We start from the raw sequence: 20,676 nt of genomic DNA, 5'->3' as shown, positions 1-20,676 counted from the left end.
GGTCTTTGAGAGGTTGCAACTTTTATTAGTGATTTCACAGACAAAATTTTAATATTTTGGAAATTTGATCGCTTGTGGGAGTTGGTTGCACATGGGCGTTCGACTGAGTTTCACTTCAACAAAACCTCTGATCTAATTTGATTTATTCCCTATTTAAAGATATTTCTAAATCGTCAGTTGTATCAAATATTTAAAAAAATTGTCAAAGGAGGTGAGAGTATTAACTATTTATTGGACTAAAAAGGGATAAACATGAATTAAATTAATTCAATTCGAGATTGAATTGAAGTAGGACTTCTGTAAAGATATGATCAACTGGCATTGAACTAGGACCAGGGGCGGGCGGGAGGTAAGGGTTCGGGGCAAGAAAAACTGTTCGTAATAACGAGGCGTCCGTATTATGTGGGTGTTCGTAAAGCGGGGTTCCATTGTAAGTTGCAAGTTCTTACCATAGGAAGCATGCCCAGGACGTTTAAAACATGCCTTCATAAACGAGTGCTAGACTCTTCACGCAACGTGACCAATTCAGTTTCGAAACTTATCCCTTAAGAGTTGTGGGTACTGACGTTATTTTGTGTTCTCATAGTTTCATTTGCGCCCGTGGTATTTTATTTCCCATACACTCTTTTTTTATAAGAATGTTGTTTTTCCGTTCCAGGCTAAATATTTTTATTTTATCAGTCGAGTTTAGCTGGGGCTGAAATATTCTTAAATCATTCTTAATTTATAAACTATTAATAACGTATGGCATTTCTACTTTATATTTCTATTGGGGTTTAGATCTGTCTCCAGCGCCGTTAAGGGAAAGGAATAATCACGTTTATACGTTTAAGTCAGAACATATAATTGTGCTGCATTTACGGATTTTCAACATACAAAATTTGGTCCTTTTCAAACTCTCAGCCTCCAGGGGCACCCAACGACAAAATATAGTTCAAAACCACTTAAACATAGCATAGTTAAACGTATTTTAGTATTTAAAGGGTAGATATAGGCATATTTCTATCCCCTAAAAATTTTTGATCTGTTCGGATTTCCTAGCTGAAAGTCTAGTGATCCGAAAATTATAGGGATCAAAACTTAACTTTTCGAAAATTTCAGCCCGAAAAAAGGCTCTCAAAAATTCTAGGTGACCTTTTTAGGGTAAAAATCCGTTAAAAATAGGCAATTATACCATTTTTTAGATGTCCGAAAATCCTAGGAGAGGCAGGCAAGCAAGAAATTTTTCAACATATTCTAGATCTCAAATCGTCTTCCGAACAGATATTTTTCCGAAAATTGTCGTTGGGTGCCCCTGAGCCTCGGGTTCATTCTTAAAATATTCTTAAAATTTAACAAATTTCAGCCTTAATATTCTGAAAAAAAATGTAGATCGTATCCACTCACGAGGACAGCATTTATGCTAATTTATACGAACAAAAGAACGTTCAATTCAAACGGGGTTGTCTTGGTACACCAACATGGCCGCCGTTTCATTGTTTTGGGACATCAATATGGCCGCCGTGATGTCATGTAAATACGCTCTGAGTTTGAAGTAAGCAGATATGAAGGTCCAGAAGGGGAGGTCCTTATCCCTCATTTCAGCTCCTTTTCCACTACAATCCCGTATCTTGAGCCTCTGTTACCTCTATTCCGAATACCATGCCGTACCCCGCGCCAAATCTCGTATCAAATACGCACCAAATCCCTTATCCCGCCAAGAAAATTGACGTTTTTCCGTATCCCACCTTTTGTTTTAATTTCCGGATCCCGGAGAATACCCTTACATATGGCTTCGGGAGCAACTAAATCAGGAGCGGCTGACTAAGGCTTTAGCCGAAGGAAAGCGTACCTCGCTACGTTTGTGACTAGCCTGCGATCACATCTTCTCTAATCAATCAGTCAATCAATCAATCAGTCATACAACGAAACGACCGATCGCTGGTTACGTTTTTACGGGTCTTAATTATAAGTTAATGAGAGTATAGAAAATAAAGCCACTAGTTTTGGACCAACGTAAGTTTATTCTTCATCAACTGCACTCTAAGGCAGTGTCATGATTACTCAGATCCTGAAAACTGTAATCTTTATTCTAGGTTGTGCCGTTTAGATATCTTGCTACTTTAGCCTTGTCTAATGTTAAATGGAACAAAGTGGCAGTACGCGAGCGAGTTAAGATACTTAACGAGTATAAATTAGTGTTGACAATACACTTTGTTTAAAAGATAATCCTATGTTTTTAGTTAGACTCTTGAGTTCTCGAAAATGACCAAACGTTTACTAAGTTTTGCTTTCCAACTGATAGAATCATTAAACATGTTTCTTTCTGAGCTCCGTGTTAGTGTGACAAAATTGCTATGACTAAGCATACTTTGTTATCATTTCAGGTCGGCTTTAACCAAAAAATGTGGAACTCTCACTGCAACATACTCAACATAGCCGCTTCAAAGTACAAGGAGCCATGTTCGTGTTGCAAATCAATGCTGTGGGTGGTAGAGTCTTTTTTTAATTTGACGCTTTCTTTTCTCCTTCCGCCATCTTGAACTTAAAAACTGACAGAGAGCTCAGGCAAGTCTAAAAATGATCGTGGGGTAAACATGGCTTCTCCCCGTCTTCCCTACCCCTCTCCTTTACCAGTCCAGAGCTTTTCCACTTTTGGAAATGCGCGAAACAATGGTGTGACGTCACAGCATGGTGGTTAGAAATATCCTCGAGCGTATTCGAGTGGGCTTGGAAATCTGTTGTGTCTCTCGTTTTTCCAGCGGTCTTTGCTCGCCTTTTTGTAACACAGCAACGAAGAAGAAACGGTGGAACGCTTGTGCATAAAGTAATGAACAATGGATTTGAAATATTAGATGAAGTGAAATTTTCTTTTGATCTACGTGTCAATTTTCTGTCAATTTTGCGTACTATATTATCATCTTCACTTGGGAATATCGCTCGTAAAAAATTTTTTAGGTCTTGAAAAAATCATCTGGACATTCTCGGGATATTTTAGCTTTTTCATGTAAAATGTGGAGATCGGCTGCACATCTAGTACAAGGGCCGCCGGATTTTTTTGCGAAGCAATAGTCTGAAGCAAAATGACCGCCTTCTGCGTGGAGAGCAACACGAAGGCAGAGGCTACATGGCCTATATTTTGGACGGGATCAAGCGTTATTTTACGGTTTAAACCACTTGTCCACCGACAACATATAATAAAATCCAACTAGTGGTCCATTATCAATGCTGCGTTGTATAGGTCTTTTTTCTTTTCTGATCATTGTATAAAACAAATAGGTTCCATGTTGCCGTGGGTCTGTTCAGTAATAGATCACAGAAGACGCGGTACATCAAAATGTGGTAAAAACATCGGGGACACACTCGCCTGAGGCTCGTGTGCCACTTCTTTGTTTTTACCACATTTTGACGTCATCTGTGATCGCACGGCAACATGGAACCTATTTATAAAAACTGGTAACAGAACTTGGAGATCGAAAAAGTTACTGGTTGTTGACCTTTTCACATATTATCCTGGGGTTAATTAATAATAATAATAATAATAATAATAATAATAATAATCTTTATTTCTTAAGATAAAATCACATATCCTAAGTTACAATATAAACTCAAAAAACTATTTACATATCATATCTAAAAATTATTCTGTTACTAAAAACGTTCTTAAACCTGTCAGTGTAGATTCTAGGGTCAGAGACTGACGTATTTCTAAGATTGTACCTCATGTTCTTTTCCTTAGGTAAAAACTGGAAAAACGGGCATTCGGGGTCATTCGATCTTTTTTTGTAGAGTGTCTTGTCCGCCTTCTCTAGCAAATCCCTGATATTTACATTCTTGGACATAAACTTTCTTTTCATACGCCGGTCTAAAAAATTCTGTATTACAGAAAGGTCGGAATCTGAGGCACCATAAACAGGCAGAGCGTAAGAAAAATTTGGTAAAACTATTGCGTTAAAAAGGTGATCTACTTCCTCGTGGGACACTCCTTCCTTACGTAAAGATCCTAATACGAATAATGACTTGTTCGCCTTAATTACCTTCGCACGCACATGACTACTGTATTTACAATTTTGTTGGAAAGTAACACCTAATATGGATAACTCTGCGCACTGCGGTGTGTTACTAACTAGCGCGATGTCCTGACTGAAACCTTTCTTACGGAAAATAATCTCCTTGCATTTTGTTGGATTGCATGTCATGCGATTGCGGCTGGACCAGCTAAGAAACTGATCCACCAAGTCGGTGCGACACTGGCCGTTTCCCCAAAAAGGGACGATAATTGTAGAATCATCAGCATATTTAAACAAGGCTGGGCGACCTTCTAGATTGATCTCCAAGTCATTAACAAACACGTTAAAAAGATATGGCCCACTGACACTACCTTATGTCGTACCCCTATTGACCTCACGCCACTGTCCCTCAAAACCGTTATAAACTACTCACTGCTGGCGTTTCTCGAGAAAGCTTAAATACCAGTTCACAATAAGGGGATTCAATGGCAACTGCCTAAGCTTAGATGACAGGAGTTCATGATTGACACAGTCAAATGCTTTACTAAAATCCATTGCAAATACACGGACGGCTTTGCAGTCTTGCTCGTCTAAATAGCTGTAGATGGTGTGCTGCATGCTCAAGAGCGCATCAGTGCAACTCCCCCCTGTCGTATAAGCGAACTGTGTTGAACTCAGATGCTGTTCGACAATGTCTCGCACATGGATGTTATACACAGATTTCTCGAACGCGCGTGCAATTACAGGCGTGATCTTAATTCCTCTGAAGTCCTGCCTGCCCTTAGGGATGTCGATCTTAGGGAGGGGCGTCACGTGGGCCCTTTTCCACGAGGAGGGCCACTTGCCAGTTTTCAGGGAAACATTCCAGATCTTATGAATGACACTTCTGAAGATCTCAGCGTGATCCCTCCAAATCCAAAAGGGAATGAGATCTGGTCCCATAGCGGTTTTCTTCAGATGTTGTTCAGATGTTGTTGATGTTAATTAAGCTAACCGGATCCGGAAAATCTGCGACCCAGCGAGTCATGCGAGCCATAATAAAAATGCATGAAAAATGTTCAATTCCCTGCTTAGTTCCGAGGTTTTGCTGAGGGAATACTTGTAGAATTACGCAGTGTTGATTAGGGCTTACTGACTCAGCTGACTAGGGTTGAAAAAAGCACTCGCTTTACGGATAAGGGTTAAAAGCTGCTTTTGGGCAAAAAAAAGTTACGGATTCAGGTTAAGCGTTTCTTGGCGTTAAACACTCATTTATAACGGTTGGCTTTCGGTTATGTTTTTTCGTATCACTCCTTTTTCTATTCTTTTTTTCTATTTTTCTTTCGCATGGCTCGCATCGTGTAAAAATGCCATTTCAAGCCGGTTAATTGTGCTGTTGTGTATTGTTGAATTCGAAATTTTAAATTATTTTTGCAAGCTGCATAAACATTTAGAGGTCATGAAGATGGCCGTTTCAAGAAAATTGATTTCCTGTGGTCTTTGTATCTGACCGGGATTTGGCCTCTGATGCAGAGTTTTAGCATTTTAGTTCTTTGACGTCTTTGAAAGGGTTATAGGTTTTTACTGCGACTATTAATAACCTTTCAACAACGATTTTTAGTTTCTTTAGATTTCTCCGAAATGCCTGGTTAGTTGGGAATTACTGCATGATAAATCCCTACTAAGTTTTGCCACGCTGGGCCCACAGTAAACCGTTTTCTCAGAGACCGAAATCCTTCGAAAACTTTTCCTCTTTCTGCAAACAGTTTATCCCGACCAGTAAAAATAGAAATTAGAACCGTTGTCTTCACAAATTTCGCTTTCCTTAACTGAACCAGGATATCCTTCCCGCCTACCGAGGTTAGGTTTGCAAAAGCAACGTGAACGAACTCGGATCATCGTGGACAGTACAGATTGAAGCCCCGGAAGATTGGCCCGCTCGTCGCGTCTCATCCTCCGTTATGAGGGACCTTAAGATCCGACGACGGCGACGGCAACGGGAACGCCACAAAAGCAATAGGTTTCATTAGCAAAACAACAATTTTGCGCGTGCATCACGCTTTTTTGTACATTTCTTTGCCGTCACTGCACGACTACGACGTGAAAATGCCTAATTTCACGGTGTACAGAGGAAGTACACAAGCGACGAACTTGGATATGGTTCTTAAGAATTCAACTTTAGCAGGGTTCGCCTACATTTGACAAAGTTAGTGACTTGGACTAATCGTGATGAAGATTGAAAGAACGCGAATTCACTTTTTCAGCGACGTTTTCTCTGCCGTCGCCGTCCTCGGATCTTAAGGTCCCTCGGAGGGAGAGAAGAGACGATAGAAATACATCTGCTGTTCGCAGGCTACATGACTCCAAATTTGCACCATGATTGGGTAATTGTTTGTTTTGGTCGCGGATCAAAACATTTCCAAAAGTGGAAATGCTCTGGACTGTTTACTTTTGTAAGATGGCGGCTGCCAAAAACTTAATGAATGAATAAATGGATGGATGAATGAAATTTTGTGGACTTTCCGTTAAAAAAACGCCTGCAATATTGGCTACACCCGATGTCACTTATAGCTTAAGATGTGACCATACAGATAAAATGCCATCATAGTGTTGACTGAACATATTCTGTTGAAATTAATACGCTTAAATATCAGGAGCAACGGCGATGACTATAAAATTTGGAAACTCTTTACGAAAATAATTTTGTGATGGAAATGATTCAGATTTTGTAGTGTAATAATTTGTCGAATCGTTCGGATTCCAGTACCCGATAGACCACTGCTTAAATTTCCTTATTACGTGGGTAAAGGCGTAACTTTGCAAATTTGCTGCAAACTTTTTTACGATACTTGACCAAACAGTTTTTGCGTTACTTCCAGTTACCGACCCTATGACACGGGAGATTGGCACTCTGGGAGAGCGAGAAGCATATTTGGGATATCGGAAAACAACATAGTTTACCCCATAATATCTTAATTTGCTGCCAACACGATCGCCATCTACAAAAGTGTGTTTATCAAAGCCCGTAACCGGGTCATATACTGTAACCACCCAATATTGTTTAGGATAATTTCTGTCCAAGTAGTTCCTCAAGAATATTGCCAAGTCACGGTGACTCATTTTGATGTTTTCCCGAACAAGCCTCTGAAGGTCATTCCTGAACAAAGTGTCTGAAATCAAATTGAAAACAATAGGATTGATATCGGTATGAGAGTTATCACATCAATATGGAGATGTAAAAACCAAACCTTCCGTAGAGCAGTGCTTCAGTTGTGCTTCCCTCTGTTATGCAGGACATCTATAAACACCCCCTTTTAACTTTTAGGAAAGAGGCTTACTATAATTGTGGTTTTGATCTACTCTTCTCCCGATTCTACGTTAACATGTAGCTCTGTAATACCTTTGTAACGTTACCACACATTCATTATTCTTATATTCTGGTTAGTCTAGTTTAATAAATTACAACTTTTTAATGTTCTAAATAGCTCTAAATGGGTATAAAGACATGCCAACAAAAAAGTGGCATGTCTAGAATTGATTCACGTTTTTTATTGATGATTTATACGAATTAGTGAACGTGACTCTTCTGCAAATTATTTTGAAAAGATGCTTTGTTCACATCCCGCTCTTTTTCTCTAATTTTTTTCTCTACCTTCGGCGCAGTAGGATGAGACAGGGTTTGTTTTGTTTGGACTTCTCCTTTACAAAATAATTAAAAGTTCCGTGCCTATTAATATTATAGTAGGGATGGTATTATTATTATTATTATTATTATTACTATTATTATTATTATTTAGTGTTAGCCGTCTTCCTCCTCAAGGTGGATAATAAAACTCACTCTTGCTGTGGTTCCCTTCGTCGTGCGCTCATACCAATAAAGTATCGGTACGCTAGTATTTTCCTTCCAGTTATTAAAGAGATGGTTATGCTTTGTCAGTATTTTTAGTTTTTGCCATCGCGCTCGTACCTTTTAAATAGTTACAATATAAAAGTGCCGTCGAACCGCGAAGAATTGTTATATGGCTAGTTATGAAAGAAAATATTGCCCGCCCAGCAGCCAATCAGAGTAGAGCGCGTTTCTATTGTAGCCAAATAATATTTAACAACAATGGCATTCGGCTTTCGTATCATCTCAAGAATTATAGAGACCGAAGCTTCAAGGGCAATAGAACATCGATCAAAATGGCTTTCACCGTGGCTATACCCGAAGATGAAATAGCTGAATTTCTAACCAAAACTGAACTGAACGAATTCAAAGAAATGCAAAACTAAGCCGTATACCATCTTGCTCGAATGATGTTAGTAACTTTTTGAAAACGTCTGTTTATATAATTATATCCTAAAACCGCGTCAGACAAAAAGCCAAAGTTTAGAAGAAAATCTAAGGGGAGGGGTGAGCATGTTTAGAACTTAGAAATATTTTGAATGAATAATAAAAAAATTATTGAATTCGGCTTTTGTATAATGTGAAGAATTATGAAATTCTTGCGCCCCACTGAATTTTCATGTCAAATAAAATAATATAGATCTCGTAATCACACTTTTTCTATACAGACCACCATATTGGTAAGTGATTCTTAGATATCAATGTTGCACATCTCCCTTAACGTACGTTTTTTTCTTTAAATCTTGCATGGTTACCTATCAGTGTAAATTAGGAAACAGATGTTTACTCGAACAATTTTTAAAGGTCATAGTTTGGGATGTGTTTCGTCGTTGGTTGTTTACGTCCTCCATAAAACGCGAAATTAGGCATTTTCACGTCCTAGTCGTGCAAAAACGGGAAAGAAATGTACAAAAAAGTGTGATGCACGAGCGAAGTTGTTGTTTTGCTAATTAAACCACTTGTTTTTTTGACGTTCTCGCTGTCGTCAGCGTCGTTGGATCTTAAAGTCCCTATTGACAGCTTCTCTCTCGCGTCTTTTAGGATTAAGGAAAAACCTTACCCACTATATAAGTGTGTGATTTCTTTTCCCATTTTTGGATGCAATCTTAAACCATAAAGACTAGAAATGGCTGTGCTTTTCAATCTTTCGTAGTGAAAAAGCCAATGAAGCTGGATTTTAAATTTAAGAGCTCGCGTGCAATTTAAAAGGACAGTAAAAGGATGACAAATAGCGTTACGTAGATCCTTTAAAGATATTTTGAATGTAAAAAAACTTTGTTTATATGAATGACAATGCCAGGGGAAAATAAATTGATACGCACCTATATCTTCGCAGTGAGATGAGGCTGGTCTTCGGCTTTGCTTTGTCCAGACTCCTCCGTGACAGTAGACTTTAGAGTCTCCTTCAAGTCTGTAATCGTTGTGACAATGAACTGCGCATGTGTCATCTTCATAACTAGTTCCCGAACATGTGGTATATCCATGAGGAACTGGGTAACTGTCAGTACATCTCTGTCTGCATCGTACCATGGTACCACACTGAAGTCTTTTTCTCTTCAAAGAACATCTTCAAGAGAAAAAAATAAAAAAAAAAAGTCAACACAGTTTGTTGTTATTGGTGACTTTCATAATGATTATCGCACTTCCCAGTCCCGTTTATAGAACGAGCAGTGTCGAGAAATACAGCTGCAAGTAAAATAGGTAACTGCGCCATTTCGTTGCTATGACAACTCTGATGCCATTGTAATCCTGATCATTAGAAATTTTCATCTTTATCTAATACAGCAGTAGCGATAATTTTTCCAAATCTTTATTGATGGCGAAGTAGTTTATGCTCTAATTTCGGAGGTATTGACGCTGAAAAACCCTTCTAAAAATCATGCCACTTTAAGAACCAATTCCAAGTACAGAGAGAGCAAGGAAAATTCGCCTTCGCTTGTTTAGGTCCTCGGTTGTGGGCTTGGCTCCCTAGCCTCTAAGCTAACGTGAGGCTGAAGTTGACCTTTGGTACAAACCTCCCTTCTTTTCTAATGCCAAACTATGCCAAGAATATAGTTAATTAGCATTATTAAGAAAATTGTGATTTACATAATAGAGCGGTTTTCATTTGAGTGTCGAAAAGTAATTGGTTTTGCACTTTCTACACGATGCGATTGGCTTAAAAGATTCGCGCCACCTTTTCATCCAATCAGAAGTAAAACCAAAGCCAATTGTGACGCGCTCGCATGCATTTTCCCGCGCTTTGCGTCAGCGACATGTAATTACTTCGAGTTTTGATTGGTTCAATGTATTGTCTGTGTCCTATGTGATTGGCCAGAGTAATTACTTTGGTTTTGGTTTTACGACACTCAAACGAAAACCACTCTATAGATGAAAGGGCTGTATAAAAACAACGTCAACCACAGCCTCGTTTCCACCTGTAACTGAAAATGGACCTTAGGCAATTTCAACTCGTGGTCATGAAGGAACGGCAAAGAAATGTACAAAAAAGTGCCTTGACCTACTGCTTTTTCTACATTTCTCCTTGCTTTTATTCGTTCTGTGTTCATTTCCTCCGCAGCGGATGGCGAACAACTATCCGTAGTTTTTGAACCACATTATTGAAGAGTTCTTCGTTAGTTGCCTTTCTTTCAAGGCGAACTGCTATGCTAGTTCTAGCCTAGACCCCAAACACGAATACAACTTCCCTCTTTGCCACAATTAAGAGGGTCTAACTCACCTATTTATATGCCCGAGTGAAAAAAAAAAAAACTTTTTAGAGGATAAGGATGTCCACTAGCAAGTTAAACACAGACTATCATATGCATTTGACACGTAGCTAGTAGTGCACGAATGCGTGCATTTACATTAAAATAATCATGGCCGCTTAGCAGCCAATCAGAGCATGCGCACTATTGTGGCCATGCAATAAAAAGAATTACTTACCTTTCCACAAACGGCCAATCTTGATAAGGGAGACCATCTCTAAAGGAAATACGTATTCACAGACGCAATAAGCACATTCTTCATCACAGCGTTTTGATAACTATTTAAGAGGAACAGTCTTTCGGGATCTCAGTAACTGCGCCTAGAAACATTAATTTGTCAGCCAGCAAAGTACCTTAAATCCACTATTACCGCCTCCCGTGTCAAATGAGCACCTCTCTTCTCTTGGACGCCCCCTTTTTTTTTCAGGGAAAGAAGTTAAATACTCCAACCCCTTTCTTTCTTAAAAAAAACCTGTCCCCTTGCTGATTATTATTCCCTTACAACGTCATTAATAACTCTTTAATATGCGACTTGCTCTGGTATGGTTCATTGTCGTGCTAAAAGTTCGTATTTTCTTTTTATCCTCGGCTGCATAACCTCCTGCAACTTTATTGTATTTAAAATTTTTCCACCTTGCTTTCTAAGTTCTTTACAGAGGCAAAACTGATACCATTATCTTCGCTCATTTAAATATTAAGCCACCCTCCCCCCTACCTATTTACCTTCCCCATCAAACGAGCTTTTGTCATTAATACTCATAATCGAACATAATTGAGCAAGTTTGGCCATTGTGCCTCAAGTAGCCAAGTAGTTAGAGAGCCTGAACTAGAATTAGGAGGGTCGTGAGTTCGATTCTTACCTCGTTCTCGGAATTCTGAGCGTCTTAGAATTCTTCTTTTTTGGAAAAAATATTTGCTTTGGATGGCAATCAAACGAGTGGTCTGTCCAGCCAGTACTGATGCTCACAACTGCAGATTTGTAGTTAAATCCAAGTGCTTCACAAATCCTCTTGCTTGCAGCTTGTGTACCTCTTTCCGTAACGCATAATCCTTCCCAGACGCCTTGATTTAACATTTCAACCCTTCCTTGGTAAACAGTTGGCTTCGGCTGAGTAAAACGCAGCTTGGAGCATGTTACGAGTATTTTGGAACCTCTTGAACCATGTTTTACATAGTAAGGAGACTCTATTCCTACACTTTTGCAAGAAAGGTTGAGAGTGTTCTGTGTCGGGGTGGATGAAGCGAAGGTCCATCCACCATTTTGCCAAAGTTGAAGCAAGCCACTTATTGTACTCCAGCTTTTCGCAACGTTGACAAGTCTAGCAATTGGTTGGCAAGTGTCTTCCACATAACCAATCCACTTTCCATCGCTGCACACTCGTCCACCCTGAGGAATCTTCCAGTCACTTTCCCATCGAGGGCGATACGTCTTTCCACGAAATACGTGACTTGGAAGGAACAAGTTTTTGCATTGAAGCTTGACACAGTATCCTTCAAGGGGACTATTCATTGTTCCGTATGCTTTTACATGCTTCATATAATCACAAGAAATGTACGATCCGTTATGAACATATGGTGGTTTTGGGCAATTTATGGGCAGACAATTAGGAATATTTCCGTCCCAGGTTTCATCTACACAGGTGCGTGCTTTCCGTCCCTGAAGCCGGAACCCCTTGTGACATTTATAGTAAGCTTTTGACCCTTCGTGATTACCGTTAGAGGAAACCTCCCCGTTTGGTGGCTTTGTAAGAACACGACATTCTTTCTTTCTCTTACAAATCGGAAGGGAGGGGATCCATTCATGGTCCAAGCATGTGACATTCGTTTGGGAGTGATGGAAGTGAATGTGATATCTCGCATTACATTTCACATTTGCAATTGTGCCATGAACAGGAGTTAATGCATTAGTAGGGGGTGTGTACTGCATAGTGGAGTGTGGTATTTTTGCTACGGGGCAGGGTCTCTGGCGTCCGTAAGTTGTAAGAGTATGGGATACCGCAATTGTCGCCTTGCACTTTGTTAACGCGAGAGCGAAGACATAGTGGAAGGTTGGATCAAGAGACGAGACAGTTACTGATGTCTGGTTAATATCTACTTGTCTTTTCACTAAGGATTTGGGTTCCGGCTGTTTGAAATGTACAAGAAATATTTCGGTTTCTGTACTGGACAAAACGCTATTTGTTGGTTGCCAAGACAAGGTAACGTCGGTAGAGTTCGAAGACACGACCTGCAGGTTACTTTTGTTTTCAATGAAACGGGTACCATTCCCAAGCTTCTCCAATCTTCCTGCTATGGCGAATAATGCAAAATCTTCCCACAGAGTGTTACTGAAGAGCACATTAAGGTGTCTGTATTTTGCATTTAAATACCAGTTCTTGATAATCACTGCTAAATTTTCGCCGTGATAAAAAACTGACGCCAAGTTAGTTTTCTCGATTTGTAGATGTAAGTCGTTTCCAACTAAAAAGATGCACACATCGGTGGAATTTAAATCAACCAAGGACAGCGTGTCTTTAACTTCATCATCCGCGTAGTTGTCAATAACTTTTAGTCCAAAGGCCTTATAGAGTAAATAACTGTCTTGTCCTTCACCGCCAACAAGTTTATCAGCGCCACCATGAGGAGCAAGTGAATCGTCTCCTTCAAGTCCAAAAAGATTGTTATCAGAGTCAGCTCCGATTAAAACATCATTGTGAATGGTGCCATATACGTTTTCAATTCTCTTGTAGGTATCTCCTTCTGCGTCTGCTCCTTTACCAAAGCCAATTCTTAGATCAACTGTCACTCCCTGGTGACGGAAACCATCGCCTTTGAAAGCGAGGGTATCACTACCTTCACCCCCATCAATAAAGTCTGCACCATCACCACCATAGACGTAATCATCCCCGTTGTCGCTTAAGATGACGTCATCACCTTCCCCACCAAAAATTATATCATTACCAACACCAGCAAAAAATCTGTCGTTACCCTGTTTCCCGTCAAAAATTGTTCCTTTGTCGCCTCCATGTAGAGTGTCGGCCTGAGCACCACCTTCAATTTCCTCTGTTGTGTCACTACCTGTCAGGTTATTGGGAGAGGTGAGTGATCCCTTTAAATCTTCTGCTCCTCCAATTATTTCATTTCTTAAAGGATCAATGTTTTGTGGTGAATCAATGGTTCTACGGTCGACGACCACAACCTTTTTGTACGGGTATTTGTCGACGATATTAAATACCACCTTGTCCGCGGATATTATCTGTAGATGCTGATACTTCGCCCCACGGAAGTAATCTAAAATTAGAACACCAAGTGAGGTGGGTCGTGAAATGGATCCAAGAATGGCATCATAATGGCTGTGAAAGTCTACGCCAACATCATCAAACTCTATACCAAGCTCAAGGGTGTCTGTCTTGCTATCTTCAGCATAGTTATTGATTTCATTAAACTCGCCATATCCGTGGTTTAACACGTAAGTATCTGATCCATTCCTCCCTTCCAAATGTTGGTAATTATAACCATTGCCTGCTCCGGGATCAAGATAGTTGTTAAGTTTGTTTCCGTAAACTTTATAACTGCAATGACTTGATTTCAACTCAAAGCGGACCACGTTTTGCCAAGGATCTTTAGTAAGATTATATGTTACCACTCCTTTGTCACATCCCACTTGCTTGCATTGACATTCACTGGGGTCCTTAGATACCTCATACGGTTCGAGTGTCAACGTCTTACTGTTTATTCTAAGCGTAATTCCATCGATAGTCCTTAGCCCAAGATGTTGGTACTTGGAGGAGTTAAACCAGTTTCGAAGTGCTACAGTGGGTGTCCCATGACTTGAGACTACCCTCAAATCATCACCATTTCGCTTCAGCTGTACGTTTATAAACGTTTCCTCCAAGTACACTACATCCGCTTTCATGCGACTGTCAAAATTGTTGATTACTGCTTTCTGGCATGTTTTCTTGACAACATAATTGTCAGTACCTTCCCCACCCTCAAGATAATCTTCTCCTCCAGTGCAGCTTAAAAAGTTGGTCTGTGCATTTCCCACTATGTAATCGTTGTGTGGGGAATCAGAAACTGTGGCTATTTTAGCGTACCCACTGGGTTTGATGCACTTTGGACTCGGTAAATCTGACAAATCTACACAGACTCCGGTTGCGGACGTTTTGTAATCTAGTATGATTGGTTCTTTAAACACGCTACCGTCTTCGCTGGTGGAGACGTTAAAGACAACGTGATCGCAAGACGTAAAGAGAATATGTCTATACCGGTACCCTAAAGTCCAGTTTGCTATCTTAAAGCACGATCCTTGGACATTGTTCCGGTTTGTTAAAAGGAGGTCATTACCAATTATTTGAACTTCTATCATCTTAAAGGGTACTTCGAATACCGCGATGTCAGTGGTGTTCAAGTAATCATCTGCATCATTATCAATTACATCGCATCCCTCATTTGCTCTAATAATGTAAGTGTCCTCATCTCTCCCTCCATACAAGTGATCTGCTCCAAGACCTCCATCCAAGATGTTATTTACATCATTACCGAAAATGTTATCAGAGCTATTGGAACCCGATACTTGTTTGACTTGACGATATCTATAATCATTAAGTGTGACAGTTTGAGTTTTCTTTGCTGCACCCAAATCTAGAGCCACTGCCACACACTGAACAACATGTATATCTTGGCTATTCAAAACCTGTTTTGGGACGAAAACGACTCCATCCTGACTTCGAAATGAGACGTGACGGTAGTAGGTGGGATCTCCGGGAACAAACCAGTTCTTGATACGAATGTGATGACTCTTGGAATAAGACAGGTGAAGATCAACTCCAGTCTGATAACATCGGATGCTGGCATAGTCAACATTGATAACAATAATGTCTCGCACGTTATCTTCTGCAAAATTATCGATAATTGTTTTTCCGCCGTCTGATTGAATAATGTAAAGATCACTTCCAGTTCCTCCAGTCACAGCGGACATCTCTGGTCCGAGGTAAAAGGTGTCACTTCCACCCCGCCCATACAAATTATAATGGTAATTTCCGGTAACAAATTTAAGATTCAGTTTTCCAAAGTTACAATCTCCACCTTTTTTTCCTGTGGGTTTTGTTGTTGGCTTTGGTTTCTGTACGGCATAAAATTTGTTGTCCTTAGAGTTTCCATAATAAGTTCCATAAACTGATTTTTCGTGCAAATTTGCACCGCAAATAACATTGTATGACTTAATTGGAATAACAAACCACAGCTTGGCCGTTTTGTGTTTGTATTCGAAAGTCCTCGACTCTCCTATTCCAAGCACGATATCTTGAACATCTGAACCAACCTGAAACGTCTTACGAATTGTATTATGACTTCCACTGACATCTCCGATTTCTAAAGTAGCTCGATTATTGTCATTAAGCCTGAAGTTGATATAGCCACCAAAGCCGGAAAGTTTTCCTTGGGTAAAATCAATTCTACCCCCACCCCCCTTCTTTTCACCAACAATCTTGTAATAATTATCAGGGTTTTTCAAATCCCGAATAAGCTTTTCGTCATATTCTTCCTGCTTTCTGTAGGACTCCATCTGTCGACGTAAACCACCTGTTAGGAAATCTGCAGCACCTTCTAAAAACCCCTTTACCAAAGCTCCGAGGAACTCTAATCCCGCCCACGGGCTTTTCCAATTAACCTTTTCCATCTCCGCCATAATATCTATGTAGAAGTCGTCAATTGCCATTCGTATTATAGAGAGGACAACAACAAGAGGCTCAGTGACGACTTCTGCTGCCGGACAAAGTGTTCCTATTAGATTTAAAACCGTCGTGCTAACGTCCAGTTCTAAATCGATCACACGAAGTGGTAAAAGTTTAAGGTCGTCTGGGTCATCAAGATTTAGATTAGCCAATTGTTCTATGTCCTGTTCAATAAAGTAGATATCAAATGCGAGTCCCACAACGGGGATATCTCCAAGCAACTCTCCTACCCCTCTCTCTGCGAACTTTTCTACTTTGACGGATAACTTTTCCAAGCCTTTCTCCAAATTTAAGGTTTTTGCCAACCCCTCAGCTGCACGGCTTATGACTCTACTTTCCACCTTGGAGATAATATCATTGAGGCCAGTTAGTCCTGCCAGTGTGTGGGCAGACTGGGCCAAGGAAATGGCACCTCTAAGGTTATCGCCTTCCTGAAAGTAGTTGACAGCGCCGAGAACTGAAAATATAAGACCGTGAACTGCTAAACCTTTATTGACTTTAGCGTAGACCTTACCCATTCCGGCCCTTTGAGAATTTATAACCTTATCCATAATCAGCCTAGGAGTGGCCAGTTCATTTGGAGTTATCTTCAGCTCAACATGCTCTCGTTCTTTTGCATGACGGCGATGTACCACATCAAATTCAACCTTGTCCTTGGTAATTTTGATAGACTCTTCATCAACAGTAAGAGGGTCTTTATTGCTCAGTAAACAGGCAAAGCGCTTCTTTCGGCGTCTTTCACAATTTTCGGAGACCTTGTTGGAGATAAGCTCTCGATCGTGTTCTTTAGCAGCACGTTTGCGGATAAGATACGAAGGAACTATGGTATCCCCTTGCAATTTTTTATGCAGCCATTCGCGCCCTACCCTTGATCCAACATTCTTACGTCTTGGAGGAAATTTTCTGCTGGTAAATATTTTTCTTATGTTTGTTTCTCCTATGTTTTTAAGCATACCTTCGACAACTTCGTCCATTACTGGACTTCGCCCTGATGGATCGTTTAAATTTTGAAGGCTGGGCATATCTTTACTTTGGGGGAATCTTTTTTTTTCTTGTATTTTCTGTGCTAGTTCTCTTAAATAACTGGCTTTGTCCTCATCTCTGGGCTGAGCTGCTTCTGCAACCATTGTAATAACCAGAAATTCTACAGAAGCTCGAATGATGTCAGCGGACATGGCGGGCTTTTTGGGAATTTTCAGCTCTGTTGAGAAATCAGGTTGACTGTCAAGTGCGCTGTCCACTGCCTTTATCATAACCTTGGCTAGCTTATATTGGTCAGGGAATTTGCTAAGGAATTTATCTACCATTACTTCGTATTCAGGTCCAGCCTTCTCTCTTTTCGTGGTACCAGGCCAATCCCCATTATAAGAAATGACATATATTTGTTCAGTTCCCTGAGGGGCTTTCATCAAACGAAATTTTCTCATTTCTCCACCTATTGGAACTTCAAATCTTATATGATTATTTCCTTGGTCAGGGTATATGTCAAGAATAAATTGTTTTAACTTAAATATTTCTTTGAGCGATACTTGGTCGGTTTCATGGATTGTCACCTTCAAATAAGAATCTTTTCCTTTTTGAACTATTTGTTCTTCAATAATTTTTTTGCCCGGTATAGCGGAGTCGAGGGTCTTCAATTTGTTCCACTCCTTAATTGCCTCTTTACTGGTTTTGAGCATACTCTGAGTTAATTCAAATTCCAGTTTCGTTTCAGTTGCTGCCGCTATCTCCTGCTTTTGCTTTTCCCTAACCTCCTGCATTTTTGAAATTATGACTTTGTTTGCCCCTTGCACCCAAATGGCAGTATTTAATCCTGTCAAGGTGTTCCCTGTTATGGCTGTTCCAACTATAAAATCAGTGGCTGCGTGAAAGACCGCATCCCTTTCCTTCGCGCTAACTTTTCCTGTTAGGTCGTTAATTCGTAATGACCTCTCCAAATCGGGCTGATTGTTCAGTTTCGCATCTAAGGCTTGCGAAGATGCGTCTTGTATTGTGTCTCTTAAGGGATCCTTCAGTTTTGGGTCAGAGAGAATTTTTGCTTGGTCATGGAGATCAGCTAGATCTACTTCTTCATTACTTTCCTTGCGTACAAGGTTTACTGTAAAAGACCCGTCTTGCTGTTTGGTGAGTTTAAACTTTTCAGTTCGTTTTCCAATTGGTACTGCGAATTCTGTAGGGTATTCTTCGTTGTTATAAAGAGCGGTTGAGCTCACGAAGTTAAGCGCTTCTTTCAAAGAAATTTTGTCAGTTCTTCTAAATGTTGCTATTTTCCCTCCTCCGGGTAAACTGGTTTCTGTGACCGTCTTTGGTGAACTCGTTTTTAATTTTTCAAAGTTTACCCTTAACTGATGTTCAGCCACTGCTCTATCCAAGTGACTTTGGACTAATGCGCTGAGAGGTTTTTTAAGATTTTGACTATAACGGATCCCCTTGGTGCAAGTGCAAGTGAAAAGAACAAGGCCACCACAGCAAACCACATATTGAAAAGTGGGTTTGACCTTAAAAAAAATTATAATCATTATCATGTAACATTTGTCACATAGTACGACTAATAATAATAATGATAATGGTACAAACACCTGTTGATAAGCGGATTGTTTAGAACTGTTTGAGATTGCAACGAGTGTTAAAGGAAATATTGTAGAAAAGTGTATTTAAACGAGCCTCTGTATAGGTACCAACGAACGTCTATTTCATGGCTCGTCTGGATGTCTGGATGGGGTCGCATTTTCACGAATGTATTTTCTTTAATCGGGCTGAATTTTCATTAGAATTACTAGAATGGGATCTCACATTTTTTCTTGATTTGGGGGATCAAAAACGTCAGGTAGGTAAGGATTTAAAAATGGGAAGATTTTTACTTCATTAATTTTAACCAGTGTGTCAATTCACTCCTGGATGGTCTTGTTAAAAGGCTTTATAAGGTAGCTACATAAAAAGAAAGTTACTGAGTTGGGATCGCAAAAGTTACATTTTCCCAAAAGTGAACAAGATGGGGTCTATATTTGGCCACATAATAGAGACTAATGGGTTAAGGGTCCTGCGAGGCAAACGGCACATACACAGCGAGAGTTATGCCATTATCTAAAGTTCCCCACCCCGTCACCCCGAGGTGATGAATGTATGTGCACTTTCTAGTAACGTCGGTAAAGCGGAAACTTATCGTGGAGAAACACTCATGGAACACTTTCCAGATGGCGGAATACTACAGTGAAGCAAGTAGCACAGATAATGGTAAAAATGTAAATACCTTCATCTACAGAAGACGGTAAAATTGTAAATACTTTATCATCTACTCCCAATGGATTTTTTCAGGAACAATTAACAACACTGTTGGGGCTACTTTTGATGCCAGACCTAACGTGGAGCATTACACAATTAATGAAGCCATGCCGAGTTTGCAGAGTTAGAAAGGAACAACCAAGCCCTTTTTAATACGGACACCAAAGGTACAGGATTAACTGTTCACATTATGAAGGTTTAGCCTCATGGTGGTAGGAATTGCATGAGTTTTGGTGTCTTTGGTCTAAAGAGAACTGTCAATAACATCAGAGGAATCCCTATTTTATAGAGGCGTGTGTTCAAGTTCAGGTTCGGTTCAATGCAATTGTATATAGGTTTTGTAGAGTGGTTTGGCTACGCATTGACGTTACATAATAAAAAGAATTAATATCTAAACTTAAACTTAAACTTTTTTCCAACGATTTCTCTGAAGAACTGATACCAGACATTTCAGGCTCTAGAGGCGATTTTCTTTGAAGAGAGGGTTCCACTGTAACCTAATTTCATAAGAGATATTCAGTCACTAAACAAGTCGGATTGTTTGGTATCATTACCGAGTGATAACTGTACTTCCTTTCAATATTCCATTGCCATCACGTTAAAACGAAATCGTTAATTATGACAAAAGTATCATTACCGAGTGATAACTGTACTTCCTTTCAATATTCCATTGCCATCGCGTTAAAACGAAATCGTTAATTATGACAAAAGTATCATTACCGAGTGATAACTGTACTTCCTTTCAATATTCCGTTGCCATCACGTTAAAACGAAATCGTTAATTACGACAAAAGTATCATTACTGAGTGATAACTGTACTTCCTTTCAATATTCCGTTGCCATCGCGTTAAAATGAAATCGTTAATTATGACAAAACGTTCGTCATAGTTTGATGTCCCTTTAGTAACAAAATAGTCAACTTAAGGAGAGCAGGCTTCGGAGGTAGTATTCAGGCATTACAGAACGTTTTTTTCCTCCCTTCTGGTGTTAAGCATCTAATACAAAAGAATACAGTTCAAATAACACTAATAGTGATAGTTACTAAAATCAGTAAAAATAATTTGACAACAAATAGTGTG

General features: G+C 39.8%; 1 protein-coding gene across 1 annotated transcript; it reads right to left on the bottom strand.

The window, feature by feature from the left end:
• Positions 1-4,418: 4,418 nt before the first annotated feature.
• On the bottom strand, positions 4,419-19,571 carry LOC140923598 (uncharacterized). Its single transcript, XM_073373671.1, has 6 exons — positions 19,566-19,571; positions 11,462-18,813; positions 10,780-10,818; positions 9,177-9,421; positions 6,930-7,138; positions 4,419-4,940 (listed from the first exon to the last, which is right to left on the bottom strand). Exons 1-6 carry the CDS (start codon positions 19,569-19,571, stop codon positions 4,419-4,421), a joined length of 8,373 nt encoding a protein of 2,790 aa, XP_073229772.1.
• Between the last annotated feature and the right edge of the window lie 1,105 nt (positions 19,572-20,676).

Source organism: Porites lutea, chromosome 13 (assembly GCF_958299795.1).
Source record: "Porites lutea chromosome 13, jaPorLute2.1, whole genome shotgun sequence".
In the NCBI taxonomy this organism is placed as follows: Eukaryota; Metazoa; Cnidaria; class Anthozoa; order Scleractinia; family Poritidae; genus Porites; species Porites lutea.
Note: the sequence above shows the minus strand (reverse complement) of the source record. Positions and strands in the feature narration are given on the sequence as shown.

Excerpts from the sequence above, each read along its gene's own strand:
- LOC140923598 (XM_073373671.1), bottom strand. Across the intron at positions 10,819-11,461 it reads CTCAGAATTCCGAGAACGAG|AGATGGTCTCCCTTATCAAG; the intron begins GTAAGAATCGAA and ends TATTTCCTTTAG. Across the intron at positions 9,422-10,779 it reads GATTGGCCGTTTGTGGAAAG|ATGTTCTTTGAAGAGAAAAA; the intron begins GTAAGTAATTCT and ends TTTCTCTTGAAG.